Here is a 19,361-nt window from a genome sequence, read left to right on the forward strand (position 1 = left end):
TGCTTTCAAAGCAAGGGCAAGCTAAGATTCAGAGTTCAGGATGCTTTTCATATATAATAATAATAACAATAATAATATGGTGAGCATCAAAGGCTGACTTTTATAAAATATATTTCAAATTTCTAGGATTTCAGTACATCAAAGATAAATTTTCATGTATAAACATGCATGCATAATAGACTTCAGCAAGTGAAAAAGTTAACTATGCAAGGAATCTATTAGTTCTTGCAGTTTCAAACACAAATTTATAGCTGAAGGTACACAAGGATTCAATTTGAGTTAAGCATGTGCATGAAAATTAAGAATTACCTTTCAAGCACATTGGGTTTTGCAAGCTCCTGCTGAATCTTCTTGGTACCTGCTAAATGGTATGCAATAGACGGACACTTCACAGCACATGACTGCTCTATCAATAGCCTAGCTCTCCATTCCTGCAAAGCATAATCTACTATAACATTAGAACTGAAGTGTGGCAGCCTGTGGCTGATCCATAGTTAGAATTAATTTCAATGTTAGGTGATGGGTAAGAGTCGGCAAGTAATAAACAGATCAGAAGGAAACATTTTTTATCCAATAAAACTGACCCCTAAAATATCGCAAGCTATGCCTTGCTAGCTGTTGATGATTCACCCTCAAAGTGATACAAAAAAAATCTTCTTCTAATTATGCATTTATAGTTGCTCAGGGGTTTTGACATATTCTTGCATACAGCAGGCACCAAATTATAGACAGAGAGCAATAAATTTCTCATAAAATATGCAACGAAGCATCATAAATTGCAGCAGTGGAACTAACCAACTCAGAAGGATAATCAGTAGGCGAATAACCAGCTCTAAAATACACCACTGCAACTGCCTCCCCATTTCTGCAAGTGTTCAATGATTCACGTTAGAAATTTAAAGTGATAAAAACCTCAACACACCCTTCTCCTGTAGTAATAGTAAGGAAATTCAAAGCAGGAAGAGGAAGAAGAAAGGCATAGTGTCCATGTGATGACATACACAGCAAGTGTTCCGTCAGGCAGTAACTTGCCTTCTGCATCAATTTCTGCTAACGTCTTCCTGATAGATGTAACACCATGTGTATTATACAGTTAAGAAAAACAGAGGCACAATGATATCATGACAGTATAAAAAGCCATGAAATGGTTTGTGAATATCAGTTCAAATATTCACCCTCACCATCTTAATAGTTTAGACGCAATTGGTTGACCATTCAAAATAACACTGAAATGTGATTACGCTGTTAATAAACCATCTAAGTTGAATGCGCTTGAATAATGAGAGCTTTACAACAACCATCTTTACACATGTTTTGTTAGACAAAGAAAAAGGATATATCTCCCTCAATACATCTGAAAGCCAAAGCTGGTCATACATGTTGCGTTCCTCAGCTTGAACCACAACAAGAACAACAGCCCTGCAGAAATTAACAGTTCCATAGGTTATACAAGAGCACGTGCGATCAGGAACAGAAGAGCTTAAATTGAAAATTAACCTTGGATTATTGTACTCTCGCCAAGCTTCAGCTAATGCCTTAGCGAATTGTTGAACAGAAGCATTTTCAGGGACCTTTCTGAAGTCTAATTGAAGCTGATTTCCATAGAGACCAAGCAAGTTCCTACATTTTAAACTCCCATCTGTCAGCTAGAACTACTTTTGTAACTAAAAGAAATGCATATACCATTAGCAGAAGGCGGTATACTTGAATTAATTCAGGGCCCTTTAGTTAAAATTTAGTAATGAGTAAACATTATGTAATCAACAGGGGAAGCAGGAATTCATACTACCTGTGAAGGTCACTGACAAGACACATTAGCCCAGCAAATGAAGATGAGATTGTGTTGAACTCTATTTGGAGAAGTGATTTTGTTTGTGCATCAAGCATGTAATCTGATCGATGTAAGCCCAAACGTATTTCCTATATTTATTTTCGAATCAGATTAGACCTCAAATTTCTCAATGGTATAACCATTATTTTTTCCCGCGCTGGTAACCAAGATAATTGTAGTTCCTGTTTATAACTGTATACAGGAAAAAATAAAATCACCTCTATCTTATTGATGTCTATCATCTTGGAGTGAATATCTAACAGTCTCGATGTGAATTCATCTACTTTTCTGGTTCTGTAATATGAAACAGCTGAATATTCAGTTTCACAAGCACAACCTGCTAATCCAAATCAATAAACTGAGTAGAGGCAAAAGAAAAACAATAAACCCAGACTTATAAACATAATGTCCAAGCAAAAAGTTTGAAATAATTAGACAGTCTACAGAAGAACAAATCTAACTTGACCTACCATCCCAGCTCCTCCTACTTCTTCTATATAAGGTTAAATGAGCAGGACTCTCACTAAGCCTTAGTCACAAGGGGTATGTACGGATTATATATCCTTTATAGTCAATAATGATACATCCCCTTTTAATTACCGATACACAGAGACAAGCTAGGCTGAGTGGCGTACATGTGAATGATTCCTTGTCCATGAATCTCAACGAACTTAAAATATCTACAGTATTTCCTATTCAACCAAAACTACATACATCTGACTCACCAATATGATGGCACTTCACACTAGGATTAAATAAAGGAGTAGATAGCTAAGCGGATACTCAAATCCATATATGTACAACTGATTCTTGTTCCTGAATGAGCACCTTATATAGCTAAGCCTATACTCAAATCTATATGTACACTTAATTCTTGCCCTGAGCGAGCATCTTATATAGCTAAGCCTATACTCAAATCCATATGTGCACCTGAATGCTTGTCCTAGAGTAAGCAACTAGCTAAGCCTATACTCCATATGTGCCCCACCTAAATCCTTGTCCTAGAGCACTTAAATTTGTATGTACACTTGATTCTTGTCCCAAAGTGAGCAACTTAAATAGCTAAGTCTACTCAAATTCATATGTACACCTGATTCTTGTCCCAAAGCGGGCAACTCAAGTAACTCTTCCAGTTTGCTACCTAAATTTAGTGATAAAAGAACTAATCTGATTGTTTTCAACAAGATGTACATACAAGAATGCAAAATTTGCAATGCACAACATCTACAATGTGGGGACATCGAAAACGAACCTTGACAGCGAGTCCTGGAGAAACTTTGCATCCAAGCTGACACGATCAAAGAGCTCATTGAAAATAGGAGCTAATTCACATGCTTGCTTGAAGTGATCCTCAGGAAATGAGGCAGGCAAAAGAGAAATTGGGGCATGAACCATACCAACCCCAGGAACTGTCCCTGATTTCTGCAACATAACCACCAAAATTCAACAGTAAAATTTTTTAACTTCCATTTAACAACCAAATTACAAATACCCAACTGCCCTTTAAACCAATAATAGCTCTAATAGTCTAATTAAACCAAAATCAACATTCATAAATCCATTATTCCTTCTCTTAGTCATAAAGCATATATCTTCATAAGCATTTGACTTGCATCTTTACTTTGTTCCAAACATTAATGTTTACAAAATCCCAGGAAAGTCTAAATTAAGCTAAATGAATAAACAAAAGAGAAAATACAAACTTCAAAAGTAAATCCAATTCAAAAGTATAAAGGGTATTGCTAAATTATAATACATTTCACAATATGGTATTAAGTTGGAAATTTACAGATGACAAAATCGCGCGTCAATTGGTGTAATTAAATGCTTTCTATATCTACTTATGGAAAACAATCACAAACCTTAGCAGTTCTATCACCAACAAGAAGCCCATGAAGAGAACACCAAACCAGGGCATCATAAACCAATTTTTGAAGCAAATTGGGATTAATATCATGAGGGTTGAAGATGGGTTTTTCAGAAATTTGTTGTTGGGTTTCAAATGAATCGGATTTGGTCGAATTTAGAGGAAGAATGGAAGAAGATGGAGATGAAAATTGAGACATGGATGTGTTACTTAGATTGGGGAGATGGGAATAAAATGGTGAAGTTGGGAGATTGTTGAAAGAATTGGATTTGTTATTGATTGGAAGAGTTGAGGAAAGAGAATAAAAAAGGGTGTGATTAGGAGTTGGAGTTGAGAGAGTGGAGCATCCACTTCCCATATTCGTTTTAGTTCTTGCTACAAAGCGTCACTGCTTATGCTTTAAGGAGAGTTTTACATTGGTTAATTGGCCAATGGAGGCATTACAGATGGGCAAGTGAAGCCGGCCGGCAGAGAGGTTTGGTTAGGCACGACAAGAAAATAGTTTGGTCTAAAATTATCCGGTCACAAACTTGGCATGAGAGATGCATTGATTAGTTATGAACGGTATATGGAGATTATTTTCAGGCATTGGCTCGACATGAGCACGTAAGTGACCTTCATGTCGACTAGTTTTATGTTTGACTAATTTACAAAAAGAGTATAAATTAGTACTAAATAACCCATTAGCAAAGTAGGACTGAGCACAATGTATAATACTCCGTACAACGCATGGGCAAGGTTATGTATGGGTTTCATTTATGAAAGATTAACACAAGCTCGACACGACACAACTTTTTCTTTACCCATTCACAAATTGTTACACAAGCTATACTAGTATGGCCCGTACATGGCACTAGGAGGCACATGTATGATTGGATTACACTCTTTGCCTCATTGTGTACTCAAAAGATATTATTAAGGAGAAGAGCATTGGTAAAAGTAAAACTAAGTATATTAATTGATTTAATTACCTAATTGTAATACTCCGTATTGTGTAAAACTATTTAATAAATATTTATTTGTTGCTTAATAATTGTAGCATTTCAATTTCTATTGCTTGTCATTTAAATTTGTTATTTTAAGGGAACTAGTAAAATGATCAACAAGTATATTGAAATACTTTTTTTTGACAAAAATAAATTAAACAATACGCTTGTTGTTTACCTGTATTGTATAAAGATATTTTTTTTTAAGAAGTTTAAAGATATTAATTTTGATTAACAATATGCATGGTATTTAAAAAAAAAATTAAAATAAAAGGGCATGCTAGAAATTATCATCAATACCACAATGGATAGGATAATAAGAAGGATACAGCTATTATTTACTATAAACTTTTGCCAATAATACTCTTTCATTATGCAGGAAATGTACAGAATTAAACAATTTATTAATGTTGTGAGAGATGGACTAGTCCAATGTGGCTTTCCTCCCAGGATTGCCATTACCACCCTGAGCTGAAGTCCTGGACAAATTTGAACCCACCTTCAGAATGGATTTCAGAGGTCTTAACTCAGCGTCGTTCCTTCTCTCTGTCGCCTCGTTCTTCTTCCTTCTCTTGCTCTCATTTATAATTTCAGGTTCATCTTTGATGCTAACCATCTTTCTTGGAGCTTTAGTTTTAGTTTCACCCACAAATTCTATTGTTATTATTCCTTGATCATAGGCACCAAGCAATCTAGAAGTTTCATCTTCAATTTCAACTGAAGCCAAAATGTCAGAATCTTCAGCTCCATTAATTGAATCAACACGCTGAGAATTCATTTCCTGTCGATCAATGACAGGCCAACTTGTCATTCGGGTTTGCTGGATTTGAGCCGGAGGGCCCAAGGTCACAGGTTTAAGGGCTTGCGCTGCTAAGTTTCTCATGATGAAGCAGAACAATCTGTGGCAGATTCCAAGAGATTGAAGCTGCTGCTCATTTTGAACCATTTCTTACGTCGTATGAGAGGCGTTTGAATAACAAAGAAGGTAGGTAGCCTATGTGAAAACATGGTATCCCCTAGCAAAAGTGGAGTGCAAGTGAAAACAAAGGTAGAAGAGATTCTTTTCTTGGATGAAAACCCCACTGTTTTGGTTATCTAAAGAAGAAACATTCTCTCTTTTTTCAGCCAGTTTCCATGTGTAACTGAAACTTCAACATTAAAACGCAATTTATGCCATAAGAAAATGCAGAACATTTGAACCACTAGAATAATCTCAAATATCCATAATTTATACAATTTGGTTGGAAATATCGGTGACAAGGAATGTATAACTTTTGCCTGAAACCCACATCCATGGGTGTATGCCAATATCAAAGCTAGAACGATACTTTGTGAAACAACAACTCATGCTCAACTTGCAAAATTTTGGCAGAAGCAAAATTTGCCTTGCAACTGTACATTACAGGACAATCAAGTCTAACTACTAAGATCTATTTAGGAGGAGGAATTCGTCCACAGAGACGCCAATATGCTCCAGGGTGAAAGAGTGACTTCTCAAATACCCATATGTCACGAACAAGTACCTACTCGAACATCAGAATCAGCAGTAAATGTTTGAATGAGCAAGATGGTACAAAACTTCATGTAACAGCAGAGTTGAGTTTCTTGATAACAACATTTCATATTGCAGGCCTTGATACATATGTACCAGTGTTAAACACAAATTTTGTCAGATTTACTATTCAGTTTATTTCAAAGCGATAATCTTCTAGATATAACTGAACCATTCAAAATAATTTTGGATAATTGGACCATCCAAATACAAATTTAAAAGGATTATTTTTTTGAATTTATACGAGTTCGGTTCAGATACATTCAGATTTGGGTCTAATACTTCAATGTCTCCATGACTTTATGTCTATAATCTTCTAATGTAATCACAAAAAATTTAAATGAGAAGTGTAGCCAAATATTACCATGTGGATGTTGAAGAATTTTCAAAAAAAAATCAAGAACAATCACATAATATATTATGAAAATCAATATTTGACAGTCAATTGGCCAAGATATCAAGATGAAGCACGCAACACTACCTCTTTATTTTTATCTCCAGCAACAGCAGTGCCTTCAGAATTATAAGCCTCAAACTTCTGCAAGAAAATCATCTCAATCAACTTCCAATTGCGATGGGAAACAGATAAGAAAAATCCAATAATCACGTTAAAAGCGCATTTGGTGCAACGCCAGAGAAAAAAAAACGGGGGGGGGGGGGGGGGGGGGGGGAACCAAATTGGATTTCACAAGAATCACAACATGGAAGAATGGAGTTTTAGGTTAGCTGAATCCCATGAATTTATAAACCTACTTTAGTCACATTCTGTTCATATCCATTAAAACATGTATGATATATCCCATTCCCTTCTCTATTACCAATCCCATCTAACAAACAAGGGACTTTTTTGGGATTAAAATTACCAATCCCACCCTCAAATTCCCATTTACCAAACACCTCCATAGTTGACGTCTCGATATTGCATGTGTATCTCTTCAACTCTCTTTATATTTCAAGAGTCTCACCAAAAACTTGTGCTATAGAAACACTGTTTATGGCATTTACATTCAACCTTTTGAACAGAGCATATAGCATCTATTAAAACTAGCACACATTCCCTTCTTACGGGCATAGCACTACAATTAGTGATTTAGCTGAAAGCATATTTTAATTGAGCATATATGAAAAACTAATCAGCATTAAACAAAAGGCAACTTGCAGCAGTTAACTAGATACCACTGAGGTGTTCCATTGAAACGAAGAATACCTGGTTTGTAAGGAACTCAAGGGTGAGCTGTATGAAAACCTTCTTAAGGTCATTGCGGTCAACACCAATCTGGAATCAGAATATTAACAGATAAGATTCACTTCAAAAATAGGTTAAATAAATATTGCTTGAACAAAAATGGAGACTGAACCTCAATATTTAATTATATATATTTTCTGCACTAGAAAAATTTACTTAGCTGTTTTTACTAGCATAAGGAAATTATGCTACAGCAAAGACCACAGCTTCTAAACAACACAGCCACAAGGCAGCCTGCTTCTACAAGAGCATCAAGAGACCATCTCTTTTTTTTTTTTTTGAAGGCTCAAGAGACCATCTCTAGAATAGTCACAAAGCAATAAAAAGCTAAGTTTAATTATATTTTTTCCCTCTCAAATAAGGCACAACAGTCAACATGCTTTCAAACTATGTGGCACTACTAATTTCCAAATAGACAAAGAACAAAGGCACTTAAATAAGGAGCTTAACGTAAACAGCAATGTAAAGAGCTACATGAGAGACACCCTATATAAAAATGACATCCAAACCCTTCCATTATGTCAGAACTCAGAAACAAAGGCTCAAGAGCAACGTAATTTAAGTAACTTAGGATAACACCGGAGCTTCAAACTTCATAGTACTCTCTGAAATTAAAACTTCAAAGAATATATTCAACTCTGCTCCAAGAAGGGGAAGTAGAAAGAAAAAAACTATGCAGAACGTAATTTAAATAAATAAAAAAAGGGGGGGGGGGGGGGGTCAAGAAAGTAAAGACTCGAACGCAACGTAATTGACTAAGTCTAACATCACTTGATGAATAATATTTGAAGTGAACCAAGATCTGGAATGATAAATCCCAGTAATCCTGGAATAGATTTGGGAGCCAAGACACAAGTTGCAGCCACACTTCCTCACCCCCTCACCCTCCCCTTTTACAAAAAATCTTTACCCAAAAAAGAAAAGGATGTAACAGATTACAGACCAACTCCACTAATCAGCCTCGACTTTAATTTGTTACGTGAATATAATCTACCAACATAAAATCAAGATAAGATAACACATTTCCCACGCAATACTCCTCTACACGAAACCAAGAATAGATAATGCATCTCCAGCCGGAACTCTATGCACGAACTAAACAACATCCTCAAGGCTGAAGTAACCAGCTTCCACACCCAAAAAAAAAAAAAAAAAAAAAAAAAAAAAAAAAACAAACAAACAAACAAACAAATGAAATAAAAAATTAAAAGAATCAACAACATTATTCTTCCTTAGTCATTATGAAGGCCACAAATGCATTTTAGGTAAAGCAACCACAGCTAAAGGTAGCTAAAGAAAGATGACATATAGTTAAAGAGAATGAAATACAAAGCCAAGCAGGAGGAATAGATCATCCGTTTGCTACAATTAACACGAGCTACATCGATTAGCTAAGTAGAAAACCCTTCCCTTAAGTACTCTATTTGCCTGACATTCCGAAATATTACCATGAAATTACTCAATGGAAAATTTGGCAATACATTGGGATATCCAAAATAAGTAATTTTTTACCCATCTTTTTGTGATTAGGGAAATACCTTCTTTGCGGCAACCTCATCAAATACAGCAAAAGCTAAGGAATACTTGTTAGGAGAAGACATCAACTGCTAAATAGCCTTAGAAGGGACATCAAGATAGTAATATCCCTCATCAGGAAAACTACAGAAGCTTAACAGTAGAGGGAGACTTTCTTGTCATGGAAATATAAAAGTAATCAACTTTACATACAACTATATGACTACCTAAGAAAAAAAACCTATGTTACTCGGACTCTTCATTTTACCTCAAGTACCCGTGTCGGACCCTTGACCCTCGGACATGGGTATGACACATGGACACTTCATTTCAGTTGAAAATCATAAAAAAAATTCACAAAATAGCCGAGTCGGACACTTGGATACGTACCCGTGTCGGACATGGGTACCCGAGTCCGAGTAACATAGAAAAAAACTACATAAAAGTAAAAAAAAAAAAACAAAATTTTTCTTCTTTACAATTGAAATCTTACGAAGGTAACATCAATATCCTAAATATTATTCATTCCAGAACACCAATTCTTGGAGGGTATCATCCTTAAGGGAAACAACCCTTAAAGATGCAGATATTGGTGAATTTGCCCTATCAAATACTATGCCAAACCAGCAGCATAAATCTACTTTTCACTAAAGGCCCCACCCTTTGTGGACCTACAATAGACAAATCCCACTTCTCTGATACAAGGATTTATAAATTAAATTTGTGGATCCATAATAGACTTCAAACCCCACTTCTCTGAGACTGTAGTGGGTGCAGTCCTTAAGAGCGATCCATCCCCCTTTCATCTTTATGACCTTACACAACTCCTGATTCTTGACAGACCCTAAATTACCTAGACTTCCAACCTCTATGTCTTTGTTTTTTTTTCTTTTTTCTTTTCTTTTTTTTTTTTTTTTTCTTGAAACTCTTAGATAAACATCCTTCTGATTAATCACCCCACTCCCAAAGAGGAATTAATCTTACCTCATTTAGTAACAGCCTTTTTTCCATAAGACAGAAGCCACTCAATAAGGAACAAATCAAAATAAAGTTGTATGAATGTTGAGAGGCTAGAGTATTCCAAAAGATAATGAAGGTCTTCATGTTAAAATATCACAATTAACAGAAGAAGATAAGCACAGCAAAGCAAAAAATGTGTTTCTTTAGAAAAAGTGTATTTGATTCGCACTTCATATTGTGAAATTTGTCTTTCCAAGCTCTATGCAATATTTTATGAAGCACATTTTAACTGATTGAGTGTGAAATGATAGAAACTTGCCAGTCTAGCTCGCAGAGTTCGGATTTTAATAGCTGGCTCAACCAATTCCCAATAGACACTGCTCCACATTGTTTCTCTCATTTTAATATCATTTTTCAGGACCTGTATGAATTAAGCCTTGTCAGATTTGTAAATAAGGCAAAGGACTGATCTCTCAGGAAAACTGTAAATGATTATAAACTTACTGAGAACATTTTTTCCGTAACCAATTTCCTCAATGAAGTTTTATCACCATGTGCAAGGAATGCATTTATCTATGAAAGAAGAACAACTTAGATACAGAGTCAGCTCAGCAAAAATATATGAACAATCCAGACATATGATGCAACCCACAACCTAGTCAGCTGTGTTACCTGCTTTCTAACTTAAAAAGAAAAACGAAGCTCCATAATTATTAATTGATGCTAATACCCGTATCAATAAAACAATTGGTTGCTTCATCAGACATTAGCCACCACAAACATTAGAAAACAAGCTAAAATAATCTATTAGCAGTAAAAATACAGATCAACCCAATCACCCAATGTGATTGGGTTTGTAATGACCTCATAACGATAATGCCTATACTCCTTTTATTAGCCTTATAAAACAAAATTTAGTAATAACTCTCCTTTACATTATTAGTATTTGTTGAAATTAACAAGATTCTAACATTGAATATTTATTTATTTATTTATTTTCAATATAATTACAAAGGTTGTGAATCCTGCTACTAGATCTAGACGGTTTACAGAGATCAAGAAAAAAATAGTACATATGTGCTTTATGTTCATTCCATTTAAAATCCATAGGAACTTGAAACACCCATTTGTTCGTTCTAAAATTCTCAAGGACCGGAAAGTAAAAGGCAAGTCAAAAGTTGTTGCCGTATAAGGCATACCTCTTTATATAATTCAAATGCCTCTTTATAGAACCCCTGTTTCGAATACCCAAATTTCCTCAATTTGGAGATAGCATAGGCGCTTTTCATCTGCAAATAAACAGCACACAACAATGAACAATATCTGTAACTGACTACAAAGGAGATCTGAATAATTGAGTGTAGGACATGGCTTCATTCTTTTCACCTGAAAACTCCTTATCTAAACTTATCAAGATGTATCGGCTTTAATGTGGTGAACTACTTCAAACTATATGTAAGCTGTAATATAGACTCAGTAGCTCTTATTTAAATTGTTAACCCTTATCTGTAATAATATGAAAAGATCAATGTCACAATCCTGTGTCTCATACACATAATAATGACAACTCCCTTCATCCCAAAATAGTTCGAACACTTTCCAATTTCATCCATCACAAAATAGTTTGAAGTCCTTTTTGGTATGGTCATACTAATTATCTATTATACCCTACCTTACTTTTGGATCCACAATCTCCTTTTCACATCTAATTTTCTATTAAAAATTTAAAATAACACTGAGAATAATGATATATTCCTTGTCTCCACTCTCCACCCATTATTCTAAATCATCTGTCTGATTAATGATATATTCCTTTAAACTAAAGCGCTTGGGATAGTTCAACTAAGAATGTAAACCATACAAGACTAATCTACCCCCGTGTATTTTGAGAAACCGCTTTATCATATTTACAACATAAATCCAACAAACTGCAAAGATAAAGCAAAGTCGAAGAATATACCAAAGTGAGAGCACATTGAGAATTACGAAAGATCAGCCTTGCTAAGACAATTAACAGAAGAAGACCACACTTGTTTCAGAGCAAGAACAGAGCCCTTGGGGAAAATTAATACGCAAATTATGAAAAAGTTTACCTCTATGATCATGTCTTCCTTCGTTCTTCTCCATCCTCTTCTAGTGAACCATCTAAAACAGAAACACAAAGAAGAATTCCCACCATAAGAAGAAAAAAAATTATAAAAAAAAAATCAAAAAATTCTAAGTCTAATTCGCCAGATAGAGGATAACAACAAAACAGAACTTGTTATAGGAAACTAAGAGCACAAAAGGCAAATAAAACATATATTTCCTCCGAATAATATTTTTCATTTCAAAAATTGCCTGTCAAAAAAAAAATAATAATAAAAAAAAATTTAAAAATAAAAATCAAAAATTGGAATTTTGAGTTTTTGACACTGTTCACTTACAATAATTTGACCATATATTGTGATTTTACGTAGGGAAGATTATAGCCATGTGGGGCATTGTTAGATTCATCTCAATTTATAACTTCAACATATAATCATTTGAAGATTGTCATGGGTTTGTGATTGGAGAAATTAATAGTAGAAATTAATAGTTTAAGTTGTGCATCAAGATACCATGAAACTTCAATTGTATAAAAAAAGAACAAAGTAAACACCAAGTTAAGAACTACAATTAACTGATTACGATACGATGCCATATGGCATATGGCATAAAAACTATATCCACAACTCACAAGCATAATGATCAAATGAAAATATCCTTCTATTAACAATACTGATATTATTTTCATAATCAACATCAGTATGACAGGTTGAAGGATGAATGATATGGAAGTCAATTATATTTTCTTAAACTTCAAAAAGTATCAAAATGGACCATTGTGGTGAGATGGAAGAGAATTTCAAAAAAAAAAAAAAAAAAAAAAAAAAACACCTTTGCAAGAATGAGATTGGTTCTCGAGGCCCATATGGTTCATAGATAAATCCAGGGCTAAGCATTGCAACTTGCATGGCCCCCTGCATGAATAATGAAGCAAAAACATTCAAATTTTCTTTAGATAGAATCTTGCCAAAAACAACCAAAGAATAAGATGGGCAAAAGACCACTCAATATTAGCAGACAAAGAAAATTTCGAGAAGTTTAAATATTCAAATAACAGAGAGGCAAAGATGGATGAATAATTATCTTTGGCATCAGCGTGTATAACAAAAATAGACATTAGGAATAAGTTGAACAACAGGTTAAATCACTTACATACATAGTTGAGAGTTGCACAATTAGAAGAAATGTATATGGCTCAAAGAAATAGGAGTACCTAAGGCACGTGCACAAACACACATAGACGTGCACATTTTAACTTTATTTACTAGGTCCACATTATTGTACTCCCTTCAATTTAAAGTTTAATCCAACTTTTTTCAATCCAAAATTATAAGTAATGCTTCAATCCTACAGCATTGCTAATGGAAAATTAATTTATAGTATTAATGTAGGATTATAGATCATTTATCTATCATTGCAATTTCAGCAGTTGTATCTATTTAAATTCTTAATGTGTGAAAGTAGCTAAAGTGACATAATATGGATTATTGTTCACGAAGGGGTTGCAACTCAAATTCTTGTTTGAATCAAAGTTACTATAGTGAATTCTTACCAACATAGTTTACCCCTTATAAAGGATTGCATTAGGAACATCCAAGAGATGCTTCATAAATATATTAAAAGAAAAAAGGGACGAAATTTAATACAAATTCTTCTTCCAATGCCAAAATTAGAGTTACATGCAATCTAGATTGCACGAAAACGGAAGAACGGGGAATTGAGGAAATGGAAATTTTAAAATATTGGGAAACGGGGACATGAAAAAGTAAATTAATAAAACACATTTTAATTAGGAAAAAAAAAACACCCAAATTGTCATAAATAAAAACTAAAAAAATTAAATAATAAAAAAAAAATGCTGCCAAACAAATACAAAGTAGCAATTAATACGGAGTTAACTAAAATTTTCCTCTTTTCTTACATGTCCCCACTCTCCACCTTCAATATCTTTCTGTTCCTCTCAAGAAAGAATGTATGCAGACACTTCAATTGCAAACAAAAACCAAAATTAATCTTCTACTCCGTACTACGCAGTCAAGCAGAGGTCAATCACAATAAGGTCGAGGAATTCTTTATTTTTTTAACAAATTAAAACCAAAATCAACCTCAAATCAGTAAAATGGGTCGATGGTACTTGCCTTGACATTCTTTCAACGAGGCGGCAAAGAAAGGGGACTTATCTATTCCTTTAAGTAAGTTTCCCAAAGGTTTTCCAAAGTTCCAAATTGTGCGAAACATTTCGCAAAATAAAGAAACTCTCATAGGCGTTTCGAAACGTGAACGTTTCCGAAACAATATGTTGGTGGATTTTAACGTTTCCGTGCATCAGAGCATGCAATCAAACAAGGTAGCAGAGAAAGATGTACAGTTTACTAGTGCCATATTTAGTAAATTAAAATGAACCTCACTAAGATTATGAAAAAGTTTAGCCAGGCAAATTACCATCTGTCGTGCTTGATGAGGGGCTTTTGCTTGTGTTGATAATGATCTAGCTTCATATAAAAACACTGACATCTCAGCAGCCTGATATTAAGGATGAGAGAAATGTCACATATTGTAAATCAAGCTATGATCATGTAAGACACTATGACAAATTATAGATAAAAAGCATTATTTTTATCAGTTGACAGCAAAAGAATATTGTTTAGTATGAGGTTTCTACCATTGTAGAGCGAAGCACCCCTGCTCTGCCATGAGCCAGTGGATAGGTTTGACTCTTGTATAAAAAAGAATCTGTCCTGCATAAATTATCTTGAGGCCCTAATAACACCAAACAAAATCATGTAAGCATATTATCAACGTGACAGGAAATACATCTCATGAAGTCACAATTATATCATCCGTTTTCAGTATTTGCATATATTTACATACCCAACAAGGAGCAAAATAGAACAGAATGGTTGTAAGCTTCGTAACTACACGGGAGCATATAAATTTTTATAGGCTGCAAAAATGTCCCACTGAGAGCATGTTTGATATAGATTTTTTTTTGAAATTTTGAGTATTGCACATAATGAAATCAATTAACCATTTCCAATACCTATTGTTTGATACGTTGGTAACACGCTCCATATCTTAGGGGTAGCCATTACCCACCATTTGTTACCTCTTCCATCCCTATGGTAACCAAAATGATTCCCACTTTAATCCCCAATTTGATACAAGGTATTCCTTTCCATGTGCATACCCAACAAAAAATAAGGGTAACACTTTGTACATAGTATTATTCTTTCTCCTTATTTCCATTCGAATTCTAAGAGTGGAACATAATATCAATAAGGTTTACGCTTAACGGTTCTTATATTTTAACTTTTAGGCCCTGTTTGGTTTGATGTAAAAGGTTTTCATGGAAAATGAATTTTCCATTTTTTCCCATTTTCCTTTGTTTGGTTTGTTAAGGGGTGGAAAACAATTTTTCCAAGGGTGGAAAATTTCATCCTTAATGATGGAAAACATTTTCCCTCCCAAAACAAGGGAAGCCACATTTTCCTCTCTCCTCCGTACCTCCTTTTTTTACTTCCCTCTCATTCATCCTTACATTTCCACTCTTATTTTTTATTTTTCTTGGACTTTTCTTGTATGCAACCAAACAAAGGAAAACTAATTAGCAATTATGTTTTTCCTTGAAAATATGTTTTCCATGAAAACTAATTTTCCAATGAAAATGTTTTACATTAAACCAAACTGGGCCTTAATTTAAGATGCGAAGGTGTGTTTCTCTACCCCTTCCTACCTCGAGAATATGATCAGCTTTTTCTTCAATTTCATTTTCAAAAGTTCACATTAAAACCCTATACAAAGTTTCTTGGGAAAGCCACCTTGCCCATCACGCCTGCCTACGTAAGTACTTATCCAACAATGACATTGCACTCGAATAACGACTTTGATTAATAGATCAAAATTCTACGTTCCCATCTCATTGAACACATAAAAATTTAATCTTACACAATAATCTCTCATTCCCTATTCATCAATCGAATAACTCCCACATTACAAACAAACAAGCTATAATAATCTTCAGCTAAACTAATGCAAATAAAAAATTTGTCAAAATAACATCAAAATCAAATTTTAATTTATGATACAACGGCAGCAACAATAAGCATAGAATTGTGAATTGGTACCGTTAATAATAGCATTAGCGTAAGTTCTTGAGCTTCCCAGACTGCAAAAACATTGAATAATAGATCAAATAAATTAATAATTCCGAATAAAAAAATGAGTCAACTAGAAGTAAGAATTCTAAAAATACATAAAATGTGCAAAATATTATGAAAAAAATAAAAAATAAATAAAAAATTCTTACGCAAACGAATGTTGTTGAAGCTGGACCAATTTTGATAGATTTCGAATAACATTAGATCGTAAAAGCGCCATTTTCAATCAAATTAGAGTTTTTGGATTGGAAAATGGTGGGGAAGAGAGAGAGGGGAGAAGGGGTTTTGCGGGAGAAAGGGAGAGGGTTTAATGAGGAAGGATCTGCTACCTCGCTACTCCCCTGCTCCTCTGTTTTTCATTCGTTAACCCCTGTCCGATCCCGTTATTTAAATAATATTTTATAAAAATAATTTCAAGACAAATAAATTCAATAAATAAATATAATGGCGAATTAATAAGATTAAATCATTAACTATGGAGTACTTTGTATAAGTTTCAATAAAAGGAGGGAGCCCCAATTGATCAAAATGATAAACGAAATATGTTGATCAAATGGCAATCTTTTAAGTAAAAGTTTTGTGTAGAACGGACTTACGTGAGTTCAGTCATACAAAAAAAAAAACAAAACAAAAAAAAAATTGTGGAAAAAACAAATCTTAATGGTCAGAAATTAGATAATAATAGTCAGAAATTAGATTATAATGGTCAGATATTAAATTATAAATTTAAAATTGTCAGAAAATATGTTATATATATATATATCAGAAATAGATTAAATATATCAGAAATTAGAGTATAATGGTCCGGTATTAAAACCCCTCCTTTCTTCTTCTCTTTCTTTCTCCTCAACAATTACCATCTTTCTTTGCAACTCACATTATTAGTTGCTGAAATCATGTAATTTGAATTGATTAGTATTTTGTTGATTAGAGAAAGCGAAGAAGGAAGCGGAAAAGCAAGTGGCTGACGCTGTTAATGGCGGAGTTCAAGAATCATCTCTCCATCAAAAGCAAATCGAACTCGAAATTCAAGCTTTTACTCATCAATGGCAGAGGAGTTCAAGAATCATCTCTCCATCAAAAGCAAATCGAGCTCGAAATTCAAGCTTTTACTCATCAATGGCAGAGTTCAATGTCGGAGTTCGAAATTCAAGCTGTTAATGGCGGAGTTCAATGTTTTACTCATCAATGGTTTTACTCGAAATTCGAGTTTTCATTAACAGAAGGTTAATGGCGGAGTTCAATGTTTTACTCATCAATGGCTTGCTGCTTAGCTTCTCGATCTCTTAATACCGCAATTAAAATTAAGGTCTGGGTTTGGACTCTTTGGTCGGTGGTAGTGGAGTTATGGTGGTGGTAGACTCACACGAAACGGACTCACACAAAACCTTCTGATCTTTTAAATACTTGCGTTGAAATCCGTAAAAAAATTGAAAAAGAATGTCCATGTGCTCAGATGCCAGCTATATGGTTAACGGTAGATTAAATGGAAAATTCAATTAGAGGTTAACTTTTTACCATGGAGAGAGAAATTAAAGTAAGAAACTTTGTCGGAAGAGAAAGGGGAGAGAATAATTAAATAAGAGAAGAAGTTGAACAGGTGCAAAGATCGACTCCCACTTGTACGCCCAAAAATAGCTTTCTCCCCAACTTCCAACTCAGAAAGGTGCTCTGTAGAAGTTCAACCATGCCTTCCATGTCCTTCCATAATTTGTAGAACTTCAACCATGTCCTTCCATGTCATAGAAGACGGTAGAAGCTTGGACAACGGTGGCGCAAACAGTGGGAGCAGAAGAGTCAGCTCCCATTTCTACTTCTGCGAAGAACGGCCCGTTGTTACCGCCATTGGAGGTCGAACTAATGACATTCTTCTCTCTCCTATCTGCTACCAAGTTCTTTTTTTTTTTTTAAACAACCATACCAAGTCAATTTCGATAAACACCAGGAGAACGCTATCAACACATTTCTCTCGGATGATTATGGAATCGTTCTTGGTACTGTATTTTTTTTTTAACTTTTACTTTGTAGCACATAGCACATGTATTTACAGAAAATTTAAGACATTTCTCGTGATTCCATTTTTAAAATTTGTTTTTGAGGCTGATATAAACCATACCACATACTTACACACCGTTGGCTCAGGTCCTAACTGACAGTCTGTGTCAAAGGACACCATTTCCAACTTCATCCTTATGCCCCAAAATTGGTAATTCGCTCCAATGGTGGATTACCCAGGTTCAAGTTCTTAATTGTAACTTGTATTATGATTGTTTTGTTTTGCTTGATGTTTTGTTGGGGATGGCATATAGGCTTATATTAAAAATTTAAAAGTAAATATCCATACTCATCCCAAGTACTCCAATGGTGATAATGGTGATACTCCAGAGGAGAGAGAGGAACAATTTACCGAGGAGAGAGAGAAATAATTTATAGAACTGAGGACATAGAAATTTACTGAGGAGAGAGAAAAGTCAACAAAATTCAAAGTTAACGGTCAACAACTCAGTGTTTAACGTCTAGCCAAAATACTTATAAGCAATTGTCATAATTGTCCTTACTTTTTCAAAGGAAATGACGACATCACCCCTAGATAAACAAGATTTGTTTCTCATAGTGATAAACTTGAATGAGCTCCAATAAAAGCAAGTTTTAATTTGGAATATTGCCTTTAAGTTCAAAAAAAAAAAAAGGAAAATGTTATACATAGCCCTTAGGGCTACATATAAGCATTAAATTTATATTTGAATATCGTAAAAAGTTAAGAAATCATAAAAAATAAATAAACACTAATTACACTAACTTATACACATTACTCATTAGTTAAGTACAGTAATCATGAATTTTTCCTTATATTTTTAACAACACTAGGGCGACTTATGGTCTAATGCACGCGTATGATGTCAAGAACATATTTTGTTACTCATAAGTCGTAACTCAACAAAATTGCATGGTCCGTGCAATATGAAGGTTTTATGCCTTTATGCCACTGCAATGGGCATTGCACGACTTCGCAATCACATTGACATTGTAATAGAGAGTGAGGGATAGCTCAAGTGGTTAGAGCTTCCCTCCCGATTTCAGGAGATCCTGGGATCGATTCTCACCCCGCCCTTGTGGCTCTCTAAACACCAAAAAAAACATTGACATTGTAATACGATT

The 19,361-nt window shown here is 34.4% G+C and overlaps 2 protein-coding genes across 2 annotated transcripts in view; both read right to left on the bottom strand.

Moving 5' to 3' along the window:
• Nucleotides 1-4,169, bottom strand: part of LOC145628841 (glutathione synthetase, chloroplastic-like) — a 5,362-nt gene extending 1,193 nt beyond the window's left edge. The window contains exons 1-9 of the mRNA XM_081681260.1: nucleotides 3,694-4,169; nucleotides 3,084-3,253; nucleotides 2,050-2,125; nucleotides 1,790-1,920; nucleotides 1,498-1,620; nucleotides 1,338-1,419; nucleotides 1,002-1,081; nucleotides 796-865; nucleotides 310-431 (exon numbers count right to left, since the gene is read on the bottom strand). Of these exons, the coding sequence (XP_081537386.1) occupies nucleotides 310-431; nucleotides 796-865; nucleotides 1,002-1,081; nucleotides 1,338-1,419; nucleotides 1,498-1,620; nucleotides 1,790-1,920; nucleotides 2,050-2,125; nucleotides 3,084-3,253; nucleotides 3,694-4,056 (1,217 nt within the window). The 5' untranslated portion in view covers nucleotides 4,057-4,169. The remainder of the gene's footprint in view (nucleotides 1-309; nucleotides 432-795; nucleotides 866-1,001; nucleotides 1,082-1,337; nucleotides 1,420-1,497; nucleotides 1,621-1,789; nucleotides 1,921-2,049; nucleotides 2,126-3,083; nucleotides 3,254-3,693) is intronic.
• A 1,699-nt stretch (nucleotides 4,170-5,868) lies between these two features.
• LOC145628843 (uncharacterized) lies at nucleotides 5,869-16,573 on the bottom strand. The gene is made up of 12 exons (XM_081681262.1): nucleotides 16,352-16,573; nucleotides 16,170-16,210; nucleotides 14,708-14,805; nucleotides 14,488-14,568; nucleotides 12,877-12,959; nucleotides 12,051-12,102; nucleotides 11,157-11,246; nucleotides 10,462-10,530; nucleotides 10,277-10,378; nucleotides 7,444-7,512; nucleotides 6,718-6,774; nucleotides 5,869-6,207 (listed from the first exon to the last, which is right to left on the bottom strand). The coding sequence occupies exons 1-12, from the start codon at nucleotides 16,420-16,422 to the stop codon at nucleotides 6,115-6,117; spliced, it is 906 nt and encodes a 301-aa protein (XP_081537388.1). The 5' UTR covers nucleotides 16,423-16,573; the 3' UTR covers nucleotides 5,869-6,114.
• Nucleotides 16,574-19,361: the final 2,788 nt, after the last annotated feature.

The sequence above is a fragment of the Chenopodium album genome, chromosome 4, assembly GCF_948465745.1.
Source record: "Chenopodium album chromosome 4, dcCheAlbu1.1, whole genome shotgun sequence".
NCBI classification, from domain to species: domain Eukaryota; kingdom Viridiplantae; phylum Streptophyta; class Magnoliopsida; order Caryophyllales; family Amaranthaceae; genus Chenopodium; species Chenopodium album.

Coding starts and splice junctions, on each gene's coding strand:
- LOC145628843 (XM_081681262.1), bottom strand. CDS start 16,422: ATGGCGCTTTTACGATCTAATGTTATTCGAAATCTATCAAAATTGGTC. Junction 6,775..7,443: donor TTGAGTTCCTTACAAACCAG/GTATTCTTCGTT, acceptor ATTTTCTTGCAG/AAGTTTGAGGCTTATAATTC. Junction 6,208..6,717: donor CTGGAGATAAAAATAAAGAG/GTAGTGTTGCGT, acceptor ATGTTCGAGTAG/GTACTTGTTCGTGACATATG.